This window comes from Pseudopipra pipra, chromosome 4, assembly GCF_036250125.1.
Source record: "Pseudopipra pipra isolate bDixPip1 chromosome 4, bDixPip1.hap1, whole genome shotgun sequence".
Lineage (NCBI taxonomy): Eukaryota > Metazoa > Chordata > Aves > Passeriformes > Pipridae > Pseudopipra > Pseudopipra pipra.
Genome location: NC_087552.1, coordinates 67,872,479 through 67,891,703, shown reverse-complemented (window position 1 = coordinate 67,891,703; position 19,225 = coordinate 67,872,479). Strand labels below are relative to the sequence as shown.

The window sequence follows — 19,225 nt, the reverse complement described above, 5'->3', positions numbered from 1 at the left end:
CACTGGCATAGGTGGTGCAGAGATCCACCCAGAGAGGTTGCAGAGAGGTGATGGAGTCTCCATCCTTAGAGATACTCAAAACCTGATGGGACATGGCCCTTGGAAACCAGCTCTGAACAGGCAGCTGGACTGCATGACCTCTGGAGGTCCCTTCCAGCCTTACCTTCTCCAGGATTCAAATTTGGCTTGTGCCTACACACCAACCAGACTGGCCAGGCACCCTGTGTTTTGATTCCCTCCGACATCAAGGAAAGAGAGTCCAAAAAAACACCAATTTTTCCTTTAGACTGTAACAATAATTAGACATAATTGTTACAAGTGTGTAATAAGGATTCATAAAAAGAGTGTAATTTCTCTGATATAACCGATATATCTCAGGAAAGATAACATTGGATCCAGCAGTCAGTCTCTCTTGAGAATTCAGGACAGTGGTAAATATGATCAAGGGCACTTGACAATGTCCACATCTAATTCACAAACTCAAACTCCAGTTTCTCTGCTACTGTTTGACCACACTTGCACAACACTCCTGTTCACCCTAAATAAGTCTGTCATTAAAGGAAATTCTCAAAGCAAAAGCCATTTTTCAAGCTTTTTATTTGATATTTGGTTTTAAGCAAAAGAAGGAAAAATCTGCAACCCTACCTAGCTTATTTATTGTAATTTTAAAAGCATGTCAAGGCAGGAGGTTGTTTTCAACCACCTGCTGAAACACCTAGACACTAGAAAGCAGACTCCACATTTGCATGTTCCCAAATCCTGTTTGAAAGCAGCCAGGAGATTACTTTTATCAATGCAGCTCCACAAACCAGGACCTTCCCACCTTTTGGGTCAGGATCTTCTCTGCTACACATTTCTCTAAGTGCCAACCACAGCTGGGCCAAGGCGAGTGCTGAAGCTTCCAAAACAGCAGCAGTATCTGTTGTTTGAGATAGCTGTCATTTCCAAGGGACCAGACATGCACAGGACATCTTTTTGGTTCAGGGGCTCTGCTTTCCCACCCAGGCTGCCGAGGTATCAGGTGGTGAGTTAAGCATTAACAGCTTTTTTAAAGCATATTGTTGGAAATGCTCAAGACTTGGCCTGAAGCTGTGTCAGGAGAGGTTTAGATTGGGTATTAGAAAAAGTTCTTCACCCAGAGGGTGGTTGGGCACTGGAACAGGCTCCCTAGGGCAGTGGTCACAGCACCAAGCCTGACAGTTCAGGAAGTGTTTAGATGCTACTCTCAGGTACATGGTGTGACTCTTAGGGGTGGTTCTGTGCAGGTCCAGGAGCTGGACTTGATGATCCTTGCGGGTCACTTCCAACTCAGCATATTCCTTGATTCTGTGACTTAAAAGTCTGCTGAATGCTTCGTGAATAATATTGATTACAGAGGAATACATGTAATTTTCCAAAATCAGGAGCAAGGGGCACAGCCTGGCATAAAGTAAACTCTGGAACCACTTCAGGTATGTTTTTCCCCTACCTTGGACAAAGACTGAACAAGGATCTTTCCTAAGGCTATTTCTGTTTGGAATAGATCTTAATCTTTCCATTAGTTCTGTAAAGAGTAAGCTGCTCCCCACCTTCCCCACCTAAAATACAATAGACTGAAAGAATGGCTTATCACAATTCACTACAGCAGGCAAGCGGCCCCACATTAGCCAAGAGAATTTCTGCAAGAACTACCACTCCACCAAACCCCACGTAACCCACCAGCCCCCCCGTTAAAAGATTTGTCCTTCACTTTCCCTCTTCTACCTCAAACATTTCAGTTGTAACACTCAGCTCATCAGCATCCAGCTCCATGCCTGGCATCTCATCTGAACAGCAATAAATTAGCACTAAATAATCTAAAGCAACAGAAAAATAATGGAGAGATTAGGTTTCAAAATGATACTTTTATTATGACTAAACAAAGGACACAAGCTCCAATTAACATAAAAATTTTATACTGCGTTATGGCAAACACAGGACCAGTATGCTCAAAGCACAGACAAATGATTTTCAACTTAAATTTGTAAAACGGGCTGAAATTCATCAACTGAAAAGCAAAACTCAGAATACATACAACGGACAGAATATGGGATTATTCTTTTAATTAAATATACCCAATTTTTTTATATTAACAATTTAAAAGTATTTAAATACATGCTGAAGTAGCTAAAGTTAATATGATTTGCACGGTATGCAGATATAAAGTTACAAGAAGTATTTTGGAGTTGTATAAAAAATGTAACTTTTCCCCTCAGACAAAGCCTATGTAAGTGTAAGGTACTATCCTGGCAAGAGACTATTCCCTGCCTGCATGCAGTCCTGCTGAAAACCTCCTACTGAACCAGCTTTCTGGTACTTAACTTGGAGGCAGATTTACTCTCACAGCATGCAGTCAGTGATGAAAATCTCTGTAAAAACCATCTTTTGAGTTATGATGAAACGGAAACAAGTTTTTCAATAAAATAGGTCCTATAACCCACTTGTTTTGAAGGGGAAAAAAGAAATTGCACCCTACTCTGCTTCTCTTCCCTGTTGCTAAATGGATTTTTAAAAAAGCTTTTTTTGTGTGTTTTACATTTTTCCCCCAAATACTTCATAGTCAAAATCTGTCTTATTTGAATCTGTAAGAATCCCACAATGGTCTTACCAATTATGTAACTCTGAGCTCAGAGGCTTTGCCTGTGTAAGTCAGTCATCAAAATTTCACACATCCTTTAATTATTTTAAGAAATATTTACATCTCCTGATTAAATATTCATTCAGGAATAAGTTCTGACCAGTTACTGTACACTCGCAAGTCATCCTTTCTCTGAAAGTACTGCAGCTCCTGGTTTTTTGGTCAACACAAAAGACAACCAAGCTTGTTATCCAAAGCTAGTCCTCGAGCCACTGATCTGCTGGAGTTGTCTGTTTCGCCGGGACAGAGCTGCTTGGGAAGGTTCACAACTGGGTAAAAGTGGATCACCGAGGGCTTCCTAATCCTGTAAAGCTTTCAGAAAATGTGCTGTTCAAGTCCAGCTGTCATGGGTTTGCCTACTTTCAACAACGTAAGGAAGATATACCCCGCAAAAATCCTTTGCTATGGTCGATGCATCCATTAAACGCTTTTGATAACAGCGGAAAACTGGCATTTGTGATTTTATGTAACCTGTGGAGATTTCACAATACTCCAAATTTCAAACAAGTCCAAAAGCTAAAAATGTTCAATAAATGTATGACAATTATTTTAATCAGGATGTTCTTCATTAAAAAAAAAAATCATCAACTATTTTTGACTCCCTTCTTATTTAATCCACAGAAAATTTAAGTGAACAGTAAACACAGAATGGCATCTGTCCTAAACTCCCAAATAGTACAATCTGATAATTTACTGTAAAAGCTCTGTAAAACTCTGACCAATAAATCTTTGAAAACAGCTTTTTCTGCTACATCCCTGTTTTATATCTGCATGCATTCAAATGCATACAATTCTTAGGTTTTTATATTCCATGAAAGGTAGCAGGCGATTTTAAAGTATCTTTGCCATGTTTCAGGAATGTCAAGTAATATCATCATACATTGTTTTTAAATTGAAAGTATGCAACAGCAAAATTTAGCATACTTCAAAGCCCATTCATTCTAACTAAATTATACAATGTTAAATTAGTTTCAAGACTGTATTTTTGTAAAATGAGTTTCACTCTTTCAATTTCATCTAAGTGTTGGCCTAAAAAAAAGCACCTAGTGAAGTCTGATCTTCAAAAATCTACAAAGTGAATTCCATGCTGAAATCTCCAAGTCAACCTCGATTTATGAGGAAGAGAACAGCCCCCTTGTTTAGGGACACAGGAACCACAAAGATTGTACTGATGTGAAATTTCAGCTTTGTCACAGCAATTTCACACTTCAGATACAGTTACAGTAATTCTCAGGAGGATCGTGCTGTGAGCAGCTTTCTTTGCAAACTGTACAGAATATGAACTCAATAGCTGAACTAGACACTGACTCTTTTTCTAGAACTGTACATCTCACTGTACATATTGCTTTGGAAACAACTAAATACAATGGTCCATCATGCAAGCCATGAGACTGTCAAAACTTCTCTTGTTCCACTAACTTCAAATAAGTTTATACAAATAATTTAGCCAATCTGCATAAATACTGCACATGGAATTATGCTGAAATACGCTTGGGGGTCAACATTTTCTATGAAAATATACAATTATGACTAAAAGCATTAAGTACTAACTGCCCACCTCACTATCACCGTGTACAGCGCCATTGTAAGATGTGCTCTCTATAGTGTACACAAAATCAAGACTGTTCATACATTTTAAAAGACTGGGTGCAAAATAAGAATGGAATAAAAAAGCCAAACCACAACCCTGCTGGTTCAAGCCACGCAATGTGTATTTTATAGAAGATTTTAAGAAAAGTGGAAAATTTAGGCTACCAAAAGTTATGGAACATCCCAGAGTTAGTATTTTAGTTTTAAAACTTTAAAATTTACTACTAAGAAGGAACATTAATGAGCAAAACTTGACCTACTGCCAGTATTCAATCATACAGTTAGACAGTGACTATAAGCAATTAATTGGAAAACCAATGATGTAATTAAAGCACTGGCAATACCAGACACGACTTGTTGACTGCACAGTAAGCAAAGCCATGAGATGAACATATTTATGTACTCTTGACTATAGCTGGTTAATGACTTTATACCTGAGACGAAAATTGAGAGGTAAGAGAACCAGTTATGATGTAAATAATTCTCAGATGAAAAACAAGCATGCAGAAATATCTGCATTTTAAAAAAATATATGCAAGATCACAACTGACATTTCCCCCTTATGATTATTTTCACTTTGCTATTTAGACAAACACTTTAACTCACTTTACCATGTGACAGAATTGTGTTCTGAAACTATTTTAAAGGCTCCTGTGATTCCAATGCTTTAACAATTCATGGAGTTTTGAGTAGAGGCAGCACACTCTACTCCCCTAGTCTTAAGAAATTTAAGGCACCCATAAGTAGCAAACTTCATGCCATGTTTCCATTCTAAGGAAAAATCTGATTTTTCCCTTCAACAGAAAAAAAAAACAACCATGAATTCGTAGAAGTGATCAGAATGCCACATTCTCTGTCAGTGAGGCAACAGCTTAGTGATATTTAGCTTTAAAAAGCCACAAACTACAGAGTTACTACTGAAGCCACAGAATCTTCACTAACAGGTTACGAAATATGTAATATTGTGACAGAACAGAAAGCTTGTATTAAATTCTGAAAAAGCTAAAAGGTAGAAGCAGAGCAAGGTTGGGCCCCAAGTAACAATGAAAGAAAATAAATGGGAAACATTTTTCCATGATAGATACACTTAATTTATACAGCAAATTTCCAAGTTTAATGGATCACTGTACCACAACAATGAGTGCAAATACATGTTTCTGTGGGCAGGAGCACTGCTAAAAAAGCATATTTTGTTTTCATCAGTATGGAATGACAGTAAATCACTTCTCTGATGAACGGAAATTTCATTCCATATGTCAGAAAACGCATCTACGATTTATTACCAGAATCAGCTCAAAACACTTCCCATAATCACAAAGCTCAAGTAATATGTAGCCATTAGACACAAAGATATACAAGATTTTGGTTACAAGTGCATTAGCTTCAGATTCTGAAGCTTAATTCTTTGCTTCTGCAGCTTCTTTATCATGTTTCTCCTTTGCTTTCTCTTTTTCTTCCAGTTTTTCTTCTTTTTGAAGCAGTGACATAATCTCAGCAACCTGACTAGTGCCAATATCAATATCTTCTTTGTCAATCAATTCTACTACCTAGATGAACATAAAATGAAATCGAGAGAGCGTTTAGTTTTTACATGATTGAGGCATTTTCCTATAATAATCTCTTAAGACAACAAAAGTGTTCAGTTCTCATGTTCAAGAAAAACAGGATTTTTTTTCTTACATGAAAGACAAATTCAAATCACAACCAGTACCTCAAATATATCCAGAGTACTAAAAAAAAGCTAAAATGTAAAACAAATTATTTAGAACTTTTGAGCTTTTGTGTGTGCAGCATATAAAGATTCACATTAGAAAACAGATCCATTTATTTTATTTATTCTAATGGAAAGCCCAGATTCAGTACCTGCTGAAACAGTATTTAAGACAGTAATTTATTGGCCTACTTTTATCAAAAAAGTTCTACTGTATTAATAGGCACAAATTTAGAGTAGAGAGGGTGGGCCTTTCAGGAAGGAAGTGAAAAAAATAATCTGGTGGATGATTCCAAATTCCTTTATACAGCTTTTTATATGAATGTATTCTTGGCATAACTCCTCAATTTCCTAGAATTAATTATTCTGTAATACATGCAGAATTCAGAAGTACAGTTTATCTGTGCTGCTAAATGTACGACGGCTGTTTAGAGCAACAGGGAAGATAATCACCACTGGGACAACTTCAGTAGAGAGGGAAGATGTGTTGCAAAAGGCTCTTACTGGATTTTCTAGCTGGCCTTACTCTACATGCTATTCCTGTATTGAGTAGGATAATGACTTGCAAGAAGATGAGTTTCAGAACATATCTGAATTTACCAAGTAAAAAAGAAACAAGAAAATGCAGGTGAAACGCAGAGAAAATCTGAGAATGTTCCGCAAAATCAGAAAACAGGACAAACAGGCAACAAATACAGGTCATTTACAGTGGACTTAAAGACAACTGATGGTCTGTTGCCCTTCAAGCATAGGAAATACAGGTCTCGGTGACAGCCAAGGTACACAAGTAGGCAAGAGCAGCTACTATCTTGTGTTGACATCAAATATATCTATGGGCATTTTGTCAAGACATTTGCCAACAGTGGTGTTCCTGAAGTAGTTCTCCTACTCCCTCCCATTTTTAAGTAGCAAAAAAATGACCATATTTTATCAAACTTGACATAGATGTACAGAAAAATCTACAGCTTTGAAGGTAATGTGGATAACAGACACAGGATAAAGATCCTTCTTTTCCCCCAAAAAACAGCCATATAGATTCTCAAGATGCTAGCATGTATTGCAAGATCTATTTACAATACATTACCAAAAACCTCAGTGGTATAAAGACTCTTCAAAAGACAGCACTACCAATTTAAGTCAAAACAGATCCAATGTTTGAAGGATGGTTAGCCTTATTTTCTTTAAATAGTCCACAGACTTACCTTAACAACATTATCTATATCAATTTTTCCATCCTTGTTTTCATCTAGTGCCTCTGCAATCCTAGTTAGCTTCTCCTCTGGAATCTTCTGAATTTGTTTCATTGCATTGATTAGTTCAGCAATACTGATGAGATTCCCCCTGAAGAGAAAGCACAAACTGCATATGGCAAGCAGGTATTCCAAAGGAGTAAAGTTGACAAAAGGCAGTACTGAAAGTCATTACACTGCAGACATTTGTAAAAGTATTATGTAACTACTTATAATCCTGAAAGAATGCAAAAAGCAAAAATTAGTTACTGATCAACAAGCAGATTTTTATCTTACCATTGAATTTCGTGCTTCTAGTTTCCACATGTTTTATTTCACAAATACAATATCCAGCAGCATTTGAAAAAAAGTTTAGCACAGTTCCTGTGCTTCCCAGACTGTGTATCTATTGCCCTTTGGACCCCCACCCCCATTTACCAAAGATGCAGTGCCATGCATTTGTCATCCTTTTAGATTTAGAGGTTGGCCTACAGAAAATTAATGAAAGGCACAGGAAAACAAAAGCTGAGAAATAATCACTTGAGCAATTTCTCATATCACGGACTTGGCAGAAGAAAGGACTAACAGGTTTCAGATGTTTGCACTGTCTGCTCACTGATCTCATGAAGTTGTCTGTGCTACCTAAAGCCTCTGCTTGCCTATACAATTTGCTAGTTTGAAGAACCATCTTCCAGTACAGATCCAGCTGAAATTCAGGAGACAGTGAATCCAATAAATACTAAACAGGAGAGTTTTTTATCAGTGTAGTCTCAGCTCCTCTGGGCACAGACTGACTTTTATTCAAGAAGCATTTCTCCACCTGCCACCAAATATTCTGGACTGGTGTCATTTCTATGACTCTCGATGGCTTCATAATGACTGCACCAACTTGAGGGTTGAAAGACAAGCCTTTGACAACTAAGCAATATTCAAACCAATAATTTTCAATCATCCACAGTCACCTACAAAATTATCCAGAAAACCATCCATTACAAAGTATAATTACATTCAGTACAAGTAGATTCTGCATTGTATTGTTAATTTACAAATTCAGATGGTTTTGATCAACAACTTCTCTGCAGCACCACTCACATGGCTGCCTTAATGCTACTACACAAAATCTGAAACAAATGACCGTTTGCCCTGGGGACTGGAAAAAACAAAGTTCAGAAGCAACAAAAGCAGAATCCTTGTTTCTGTTCAGTTATGCTCTTTGGGAGCTGGGATCCTCTCTCAATGAATCACACAAAATGGTGCAAGCATAAACTAGATTAATACAGCATTCATGATCACAAACCATGAGAATTTGTGTCACAGTTTCCAGGTGTTTCAGTGTCTTTAATATGCAGCATATGACTGTTTGACACAGGATGGCCTGCTAGACTCTCCCCAGGACTAGCATCTGGGGAATTAGAAAACATTTTTTCCTTCCTCATTTCAACCATATTTAACCTTATAAGAGAGAAAATCTACAGCACAATTTTGTTAATTTTGTTTTTAAAATCAATTACCTCAACATTCTAAACATCAAGCTATTTACCAATTCTTTTCTAACCACACATCAGACAAAAGCAAGAGTGAAGATGAACAGCCAGAGACATATCCAGTGCTTCCAAGTCACTTACCCAGCAGGAACATCACCACCAGCCACCTTTGCATCCACTGTCTCTTGACTTGTCTCTAATTCAACAATAATTTTGTCTATCTGACCAATCATTCGGTTCACTTTCTTTGTCAACCTCTTGCTTGCCTTTGACTCTTCCACTGCCTCTTCCTGGCCAGTTTTAGAGAGCTCTTTTATCTCTTGCAAATCCTAAAAGAAATAGTCAAGAGAGAGAGAAAAGCTTTTGCTGGTGTGAATTCACAACAACAGATTTCAACTAGCATTTCAAGACAGGAGCCATTTGTAAATGAAATGCAAATGAAGAGATAAATTGAGCCAGACTGGAATTAAAACAATAAATTCTAACACTGCTGCCTATTTCATGCACCCCTTAAATGTTATTTTCCACATCTTTCATAAGACTGGATAAGATTAATTTTACTTGACTTGAAGTTTCTGTCATACTGACATCTACCCTTGATAAGAAAGAACTGCAGCATGCAGCAGTCAGTCAGCTCATGTTAGCCTAGTCACCCTGGGAATAAGAGCAGGAACAGGATTCTCATCTGCTGGGAACTACTCCAGTGACAACAACTAGGCTTTGAACATGTTATACCAATGAGGCTCTGCATTGTCCCATACAAAGTTCATTCACTCAGCTACCAACTTCAGGCTAACAGACAACCAACCAAGTTAATCTGAATTTGTGGGTCATTTCTGCTAAAACTAAATATGCACAAAAAAAGAACTTCCATGCCCCATTCTTCACCTCACTGTACTCCTGGATATCACCCTTCAATTCCTCAAGCTCCTCCTTCTCCTTAGTTAGTGATTTTTTCTGTTCCTGCAGCTTGGTGCAAGCATCACTCAGCACGTCAATCTCCTCCTTAGTGATTTCCTCACCCTGTAACAGAAAACACACACAAATTAGTGAAAGGCACATTCGTGATTTTCCTCAAAGATTTTGGGTCTTTTACCAGAAAAGAGAGACTCAAGATTCTTTTCCCATGTTTGAAGTCAATACTATCATAACCATTTTGAGGCTAATGCAAAGATTTTAAACGGTAAGGCAATTAGTTTGCTATGGTTCATATTTTTTTGAAGTGCAACATCAGTAAGTTCAGCTAATGTGACTGATTATGTGCATTTTGGCTATTAGAAATTCTGTAGCTAATCACCTCATTTGAGAACGTTTTACTTCATTCTTTGCTGGGTTAAGCAATTTAAACAACTGAGAAACAATTCACTACGTATAGGAAAGATAAATTACACCAAAAAAAATTGTAAAGTTTGGGAAGTTGAGCTGTAGAAAAGTTATCTTCAACAAGTTTTGTGAGAATGAGGATGAACATCCATAGTTTTTGAAGTATACCTGTCTCTTGAAAAGCTGAGAATAAAAAACTAACCTTCAAACTGGAAAAGCAAGACTTCAAGATGATTAATTACAAATGCTAAAATCCCATAATACTACCTATAGTTAGTGTACTAATCTTACCCAGACACCAGCTTTTATTTTGAATCGCTAAACTTTTAACAGACACATAAGTACAGTACAGAAAGACATGTGCAAACAAAACAAGGATGTGTGGAACACAGAGTAGAAGAATGATGTGCTTCCAAGAACCAACTGTGGAACAGGCATCCAGTCCCTTCATCAACTCAGAAGGAGTTTCAGTGTAATGCTGATATCTGGGCACCAACCTCACTTCTGATTTTAACACAATATCTATAGTTCACATTAGCAAAAAAGGTTTAAAAAAAAAATAAGAAGCAACTCGATTTGAAAACAAATTCCTCTGCCTCAAAATTAGTCATCTTCAAGAAGCCAGCAGTCTTGTATTTCCCTTCTCAGAGGTAGGAATTCCACTGTGCTTAAAATCTTTGAAAGCATCTTTAGGGGACGGGCCACACTGCAACCTCAGCTAAGAACTGTCATGTCTACTTTTTGTTTTCTCATATCAGTTTGGGCTGTTGAGGAAGTCCTACTCATGGCCTGGTGCCAACACATTCTCACGGCTTTGGTGCTGCAACAGGCAGTGATACAAACGCTATGACAGATGTGGCAACAAATATCCTTGCTCTTTCCAAATGAGATCATCCCAGCCTTGCCTGCCTCCCTCCCACAGCATTCCTCATGGCTGCACTTCATGCACCCAGCTTTGCAGTCAGTGAGGCAGCCAACTCACCACTCAACAACACCCATTTCCAGGCACATTAGTTCCATTTGGTTATTACCATTGAAACCTCCTTGGCAGCATTCTGAAGGAAACAATGTTATGGTAACAGCAGGTAGATAATGATGCTGTCGAGAAAAATCGAAAATATTTTTCTACTTAAAACATCCATTTTTAACTTAATGTTGTTATTCTGCAAAGTAACATCGAGACTGAGAAAAATCCTGACCTCAAACCCCATGGACAAAAACAAGCTACAAATAAAACACAAGGTGCAACTGGAATATGAAAAGGAAGTCTACAAGAGTTGGAAGCAGATACAGGTGACCCAGGAGGAATGCAGAGACACTGTGCCACCATGCATGGATGCATTCAGGAAAGCCAAAGCCTAATGGAGTTAAATTTGGTGAAGGATGTGAAAGGCAACAAGAAGGGCTTCTACAAGTACACCAGCAGCAAAAGGAAGTCAAGAGAAAATGTTTCTCTCACATATTCTCACTCCTCTCTTCTCTAGCCGCAATTATATCTGTGCAGTAACTTCCTTCCTTCTTAAATAAGTTATTACAGAGGTGTTACCACATCTCTGGTTGGTTTGGCCTTGGCCAGCAGCAGGTCCATCTTGGAGCCAGCTGGCATTGGCTCTGTCTGACATGGGGGAAGCTTCTTGCAGCTTCTCAGAGAAGCCACCGTTAAAGCCCCCCTCCCTTGCTACCAAAATCTGGCCATGCAAACCCAATTCAGGTTGTCAATGCCTTCCTCATTCTTTACTGGTAAGGGCCTCCAGGAATGCCAGGTCTTAGATATCAATGTCTGGAGAAAGGAAGACCTACCATCAACGGAGGAGGATCTGGTTAGAGAACGTTTAAACAAACTGAACACATGCAAGTCCATGTGACTTAATGGGATACAAGCACAAGTGCTGAGAGAGCTGTTAGATGTTACTGAGAGGCCACTGTCCATCATCTTTGAAAGGACATGGTCATCAGGGAAGACTCCTGAGGACTGGAAGAAAGCAGATGTCACTCCTATCTTCAGTAAGGGAAAGAAGGACACCAGGCAGGTACCAAATGAAAAAGAGCACTCGCTGTCTGTAGCAAAGCATGCTCTGATCACAACAAAGCATGCTAAGTTTAGAAATTAACCTATTACTTTAATGATGGTAAATCATGTTCCACGTTATACTGAAGAAATAGAGAAAGAGTACACTGAAATGTTTTTAGCACACATACATTGTCCATTAGCAGTTTAGAAGTGGAAGTCAATACAAATCTAGTACAGTCTAGTCCAAACCTAATTCCTTACTTAATGCTCTGGTCTTAGCTACACCCTTCAAAAGAAGGGAAGAATCATCTTGACCTACTCCTGCCCTCTCACTCCTCACATGTTAACTATACACAGCTTAAACGTGCACAGACCAATTACATCTACAGCCAGTGCAAATGCCCCACAAAATAGGTATATTAATTTCAACAATGCAAACAGATGAAGGAGATACTCAGAGATGTTTTGGGCTGACTTCAGTTTCTGCACTGGTTGCTTAAGAATTTGCAATCTACTAAGTAGTTGTTTTTAACTGACAGAATGCGGTGAGAGGGTTAAAAGTGAAGGACAGACAAGCAACTTATCATGGTTCTTAGGTGGATGCTTTGAACCTTTACATTCAAAAGTGAGAAATCACATAGTTATCCAGATTACCTTGATGCCTTCCAACACGGGTGCTGTATCTATCAGTGTCTCCGAGTGCACTGCCAAATCTGCCCTTGCCAGTTCTTTTTCAGTATCCACAGCCACCTGGACTTTTTTAGCTTGCAGAGCTTCAAGATCTACTGCTGGTTCCACCTCTTTCTAAATTTGAAACAGTCATTAAGTTTCAATTAAAAAAAAAACCAAACCATTCTCTGTATTAGCATCAGTAAAGAATGACTTCTCAAAATAGAAACAGTTGCCAAAGTAGACACACACATTTTTATGAGATGTTAAAAAACTGCAACATAGTGAGTGGGTTTCACATTAACATACCTGCTTGCATCCAATGAACTACATTCTGTGAGCTCGAGGCTTAATTCACCAGTAAAGGAGGCCAGCAGCTTTCATAGTCATACATTATACACTAACATTACGGGATTAATGACACACTAAGCCAAAGATAAGAACATTTAAAGCATAGGATGCAGAAAATAAAACAAAAACCAAACAAAACACAACCTCTGCTAGAGAAAAAGAAGTCTTCTCTTACTACTCTAATTAAGAAGAAAGAGAAATCAAAGACATGTAAGACGAAGCCAACATTTCACAGTAAACCCTTCTGTGTTGCAGTCACTTTTAATGTTCTCCCACATCTTCCCTATATGGATTTAAAGTCCAGTTTCTTGCAGGGAACACCCAGAGCAGAGGCAATAACTCATGTTAGTTTTTACATTACTGACATTTACTTTTCAATAGTTGTGAGCAGAACTTACCACAGCTGCAACTTCAAGCGTTTCTTTGGCTTTCTCTGCAGCTTCAGACAATCTTTCCATCTCTTTTTCTTCATTTTCTTTTCTGATGGCTTCCTCTTCCTGAAGCGTTGCTTCCAGACGGACTTTGTTATCTATTTTTTCACCTTCAACTTCTGCCACTTTCACCTGGGCCTCTTTGGCCTAAAAATAACATAAGTCTAATAAAAGTGTGTGTATATATATATGTGTGTGTGTGTATATATATATATGTATATATGCATATATATATATATATGTCTGCATGATTTAAGAAATTTAGATATTCTTACTGAGGTAGGTAGTACAGGTATGCTAATGAATCAGGTTGAAATCCCCAAATGTTACCCCAATTTTTGCATTTCTCAGGAAAAGATGACTCCCTTTCTTTAGAAAGTTTTCTGAACAAAGTTTCTGTTTCTGGTGGAATCATGAACTTTTCACCCTGTAATCATACATGTTCTTCATTCTATTTCTCTCAAGACTACCAATAATTTGATAATTTCTCTCTCTACATAACAAAATCATATATTTTCATAGATTAATGTCTTTATCTGGCCCAGAGCATTCATGGTATTTATGTAAGTAAAATGTGTATTCCAAACCTTTTTATGTTATTGCTGTCATGCAATCTACTATTGCCTTGTATTTGCTTTATTCTCATACCCCTCCACACATAACACAATTTCCTCTGCATTTGAAGGTCACTCAAACTTATCCATGGCTTAGTTTTTCATGGAAAAGAAAGGAACCAAGAAGAACATCTACTTCTCTGAATGGATTTTCAGTGATGACACTGAAAGCTGGTGCACATACTGTGCACATCAATACTTACAACACTATCTGGTAGTGTCTGAAGTGTTGTTTTGAGCTGATCAGCTGGAGAAAGGGTATCTGGAAGATACATGGCTCTGGATAAAATAAGCAACGAAGTAGGGATTTCCTGGTTCAAGTGCAGATCTAACCACTATAAACACAAAACAGAAAACAAATCTTCAACTTTGGGATTTTTTCTTTTTTACAGACAAAGTCAAGCACACACAAAAAAAGTATATGAAATTTTTTAACCACTATTTATCAGTCAATATCCTACAACAGGAACTACAGCCTATAACCAGAATTACAGCAATTGCACTGAAATATGGGAAGAAGTATTTTGTTTGAACAAGTATTTCAAGTAATATTCAATGAGTGTTTGAAAAAGTGGTTTGTTTCATATACATATGAGAATTACAGAATGTTTTGGGTTGGAAGGAACCTTAAAGATCATCCATCTAGTTCCAACCCCTTTGCCATGGGCAGAGGCACCTTCCATTAAACTGTTACTCAAAGCCCCATCCAACCTGGCTTTGTAACACCTCCAGGGTTGGGGAGTCCACAACATCTCTGAGTAACTTGTTCCAGTGCCTCACCACTCTCACAGAAAAGAATTTCTTTCTAATACCTAATCTAAACCTGCCCTCCTTCAGCTTAAGGCGATTCCTTCTTGTCCTGTTACTGCATGGCCTTGTGAAAAGTCCCATCTCCAGCTTCCCTGTAAGCCCTTTTTAGGTTCTGGAAAGTGCTATAAGGTGTGCCCAGAGCTTCCTCTTCTCCAGGCTAAACAACCCCAACTCTCTTAGCTTGTCTTCATAGCAGAGGTGCTCCAGTCCTGTGATAACTTAGTGGCTCTCCTCTGGACCTATTCCAACACATCTTCCTCTAAACCAGGCAACAGCAAAAGACAAAGAACTGATTTACTTAGCAAAAATTTCTTTACAGAGCAATACAAACAATTAACAAGACAAACTTCCAAAACTGAAAACATATACTGGCTATGTTTAAGTATCCATTTGCATCGTCAAAATGTCATGGCCCAGTCAAAAGGCAGAAACCCACAGCTACTACATTCTTACAATTTATGCATGATAAAAGCCTGTTAAGAAGAAAGACTCTTTTAACCAAGCCTGTAATGAGAACAGAATTAAAATGACTTCTCAGAATCAGAAGAAAAATCAGAGCTAGCAACTGCAACTAGGCCTGTGTATTCAGTCTTGCAAAACTATACCTGTTTAAGCTGCTCCTTGAGACGCTGCTCTGTCACACCAAGAGCTCTCATCCCTCGGGCACGACAAGCTGCCTGCAGCTCTTTAACAGTCAGGGTATCAACTCCTTCTTCAGCAATCATCTGCACAATGCATAAAGTCAACTTCAGTACGTAAGAGCTCAAAACACAGGCATCAATCACCATCACTGCACAGTTCGTGTGTTACAATGGCCACTAGAGGCTGCTGCGGTAACACAAAACAGCCTCCACTGTTCAAACACCTCCATAATGGCCATGTCAATCTCCAAGCCAATATTTCTATCAGCTCCCTTACAAATTACACTTTCATAGAAACGTTTTTCTTTGTAATAGAATTAATTTCATTGCGATTAATGGTAGATTAAAAAAAGGTCAGCTTTTTCATTACAAATAAGGGCACCCGATTTTAAGCTCTTCAAGCCTTTTCGTTTTAAGTTAGTTCAAAAAATAAGACAATTACGACAAAAAAGACAAATACCTAGGAAAACAAACATATATATTTCCACACACTGTCACTACTCTTATGTTCCAAAATTATCATCCAGTGCCTATTCAGAATGACTCACCTTGTCATCTGCTTTTATGCTTCTCAACCTCATAGTCAGTTGGAAGCGGAGAAAGTTATTTGTCCCAATTGACTGAAGTTCCAGCAATTTACAAAGTGCCACCAGCTGTGGCCTGGTCAGATTGTCCAGTGTCAACTCATCTTCAAACAGTTTAGAGAACCTTAAGATCTCCTCATTACTGGGTCTTTCACCAGTTTCCCTGATCTGTAGGAAAAAAAACAAACGCACGCAAAGCTTTTCAAAGCAGGTGTTAAGGTTGGGCATTATTTTGAATAAAACGTTCTCCTCATTTGTCAAACACTTTGCATCCATTTTGGGATAGGAAATAGCACACAAAGAAGTAACGACACAAATTTTTAAAAAACAACTTATATACTACAAAAGGCAAAAGAATTGATAGTGCTGCAGTTTCCAGCAATGCTGCATAATACCTCAAAATCTATGTGTATATATACATCTGAGTGAATACAAAGTTGCTAGAGAAGTCACCCTGACAAGTATTCTTTCTGGTATCACACTTACTAAACACAGAAGCACATTAAAAGCATCACCCTGTGAAGACATAGTGAGAAGTACATCCAATGGCAAAAATTTTGCAACGCTGCTGTCCCTATGAAACATGGATTAGGACACTTACCTACCTACTTCTCTCCACAAGCACATTTGTTACAATATTGTTTGGCTTTCAGTTCCTAGCTGTTCTGCAACACCCCAGTGCAAATGTTCTTGTACTTGAAGTTATTCCAAAGTATAAACCACTATTTGGAAAGGGGCTCTGCATCCTTCATATACTGGAAGGTTCTATGTAACTACTTGTACAAATGCAAAGTTAAGCTTTTCAGTGATATCTGGCCAAAGGGCACTTCACAGTCATTAAATCCAATTACAGGAAGCAGAAATAACAGTTCAAAGAAGTAGGAGAAAAATCATTCCCTAGTCTTATCAGGTCATAGTAAAGCATTATCACCTGTATAGGTGCTGATTTTTCTATTTAAAGGATACCATTGAAAGCTCATTAGTAACATCAGGGCATCAAAAATCTACAGTCTGAAAACCTAACATTACCTACACAGACTGATGTATCATGCCTAACTTTTTTACAAGCAAACTGAAATATTTTAGTAAACGGCTACTGAGAGCACAGGAAAAGGTAAAAATTTGGATACTTGTCTAGGAGAGAAACCAACTCAGAGAAAGGAAGGTCAAAGGCCTTGTTCCACTTCACCGGTGTCTTCACTATGGGAGCCAAAAATGGCACTTTAAAAATATAGGAAGTATTTTCTTCCTTGTTTAAAGATGAAGAGCCAACCATGTGTTTCTTAAGAGTACAAACTGAAGCTTTCTAGTACATCACTAGCTAGAAAGCAACATGGGGAAATTCTGGAATTCTGCAGCAAGCCTATAATCAATGGTTCTTGCAGTATCAAATACTTCAACACAGAAGAAGCTGTAAAAGAACAGCAAAAAGGTGGGAAACATTTAAGCTTCATCTTGCTCTGACATTTATTATGTGGTACAGTGAAATGAGATCAATGAATTTTGTCTCCACGGCACAAATGAGAAATATAATGCTGTAAAAAGCACACCCACACACAAGAAATGCGGGGCTTGAAACTTCTTTTTTAGTCATCAGAGGAACTTGGGACTTCCTCCAGCAAACGTGGAGTGAAACATCATTTATTTCCACAGAAATTAACGGCCAAACACAAATTCTCAGTAGCAGTTCTTTCAGAAGAAAACAAAATGTTCCAAACATGAAGCACGGCAGTGGCACGTTCCCAGGGTCTGCAGGGTCAGTGCTTCAGCCATTGACTGCTATAACTAACGACTTACAATGTTCTGCAGATTAAAAACAACAGAAACAGGTAATTGCATAGAAGCTTCAAAGTACATGGACTTTGCAAGCAGCTGCTGACTGGCAAAATCTGCCGCTGCGATGATGTGCGGTAACCCACGCGGCACTATCAACACCATCTCATTACCCCACACTTCAGAACTTCATTCTTACCTCTGACAAGCAGGACAATCTTAAGCTGACAGGACCTGTAAAGTTCAGGTCTGAAATCCCCAGGCTTATGTGCCTTTTTCTGTGCAAATACATGCACTGCCCAAAGGAGGGGACCACACCCTTACTTTCAACAAAGCACCAGTGATGTTGTTGGCTCCATCTCTTATTCAACAGCCCCACAATTAAGAGAAATTAAAAGTGCGAGTGGACTGAGATAAATCCTATCCTGAGAAGATTTAAGAAGGTATTTTTATCTCCAGGGAATTTTCTACCCTTACCTACAGTTTGGTGAAAGGAACCACTGTCAAACCTAAAAGCCATCAATACAGGAGGCAGACGTCTGACACTCAGTCTCTCTGTCAGCAACGGATTGTGAACAGAAAAATTTTGCACCAAACACAGCAACCACATTACAGCTAAACCCCAGACTATACGTTATAGTCAGTGACCAAAAGGATTTCAGCAGCATGGCAACTATGCATTTAAAAACTGTTTCTACAAGCAGAATTAGATCTGACCAAAAAAATTTTACTGTCTTCCCCCATGAAGTTTTAATTAGTTAATTAGGAAAGAACTCCCTTCTCCCAGTTTTCTTACCCAGGCTTAAAAAAGGTCAAAAACTACACAAATAACCACTGAGCACACAATGTTTCATGTCAGAATTAACTTGTTAACAAAATAAGAGAACAATAAGCAAATGAGCAGAAATACACTGCTTCTAGAATAAGAGAGTAAAAGCACCAGCTAGAACACCAAAGAACAGTAAAACTTTATCACACTGAAGTATAACTTACAAAAAAGAAATTTATCATAAAAAAACTTCTACATCCTGCTTCTTCAAGTCCAACAGGATAAAGGTATCTGACGATTACCATAAACCAAATACAACACCAAGCCATTTTTCTGTAGCAAGACTAAACACATTTTTAAATTTTTTTACCTTTTGAAAGAAAGTTGAAAAATCTTTTGCCACATTTCCCTTGGCTGCTTTATTTTTTAATGCCATCTCCTCAATGGTGTCTTGAAGGAATTTAGCCAATTCAAGCTTTACTCTCAATTCTTTCTTCAACCTTTCCTCCTGTTAAGAAAATATTTGGTTTTAAAAGTTCCTTCCAGAAACATGTGCACAAAATATCACTTCTTCTGGCC

The 19,225-nt window shown here is 38.2% G+C and overlaps 1 protein-coding gene across 1 annotated transcript in view; it reads right to left on the bottom strand.

Moving 5' to 3' along the window:
* Positions 1-1,863: 1,863 nt before the first annotated feature.
* Positions 1,864-19,225, bottom strand: part of LETM1 (leucine zipper and EF-hand containing transmembrane protein 1) — a 30,974-nt gene continuing 13,612 nt past the window's right edge. The window contains exons 5-14 of the mRNA XM_064653430.1: positions 19,017-19,154; positions 16,069-16,272; positions 15,485-15,604; positions 14,273-14,404; positions 13,423-13,602; positions 12,659-12,808; positions 9,559-9,693; positions 8,812-8,999; positions 7,160-7,298; positions 1,864-5,793 (exon numbers count right to left, since the gene is read on the bottom strand). Of these exons, the coding sequence (XP_064509500.1) occupies positions 5,644-5,793; positions 7,160-7,298; positions 8,812-8,999; positions 9,559-9,693; positions 12,659-12,808; positions 13,423-13,602; positions 14,273-14,404; positions 15,485-15,604; positions 16,069-16,272; positions 19,017-19,154 (1,536 nt within the window). The 3' untranslated portion in view covers positions 1,864-5,643. The remainder of the gene's footprint in view (positions 5,794-7,159; positions 7,299-8,811; positions 9,000-9,558; positions 9,694-12,658; positions 12,809-13,422; positions 13,603-14,272; positions 14,405-15,484; positions 15,605-16,068; positions 16,273-19,016; positions 19,155-19,225) is intronic.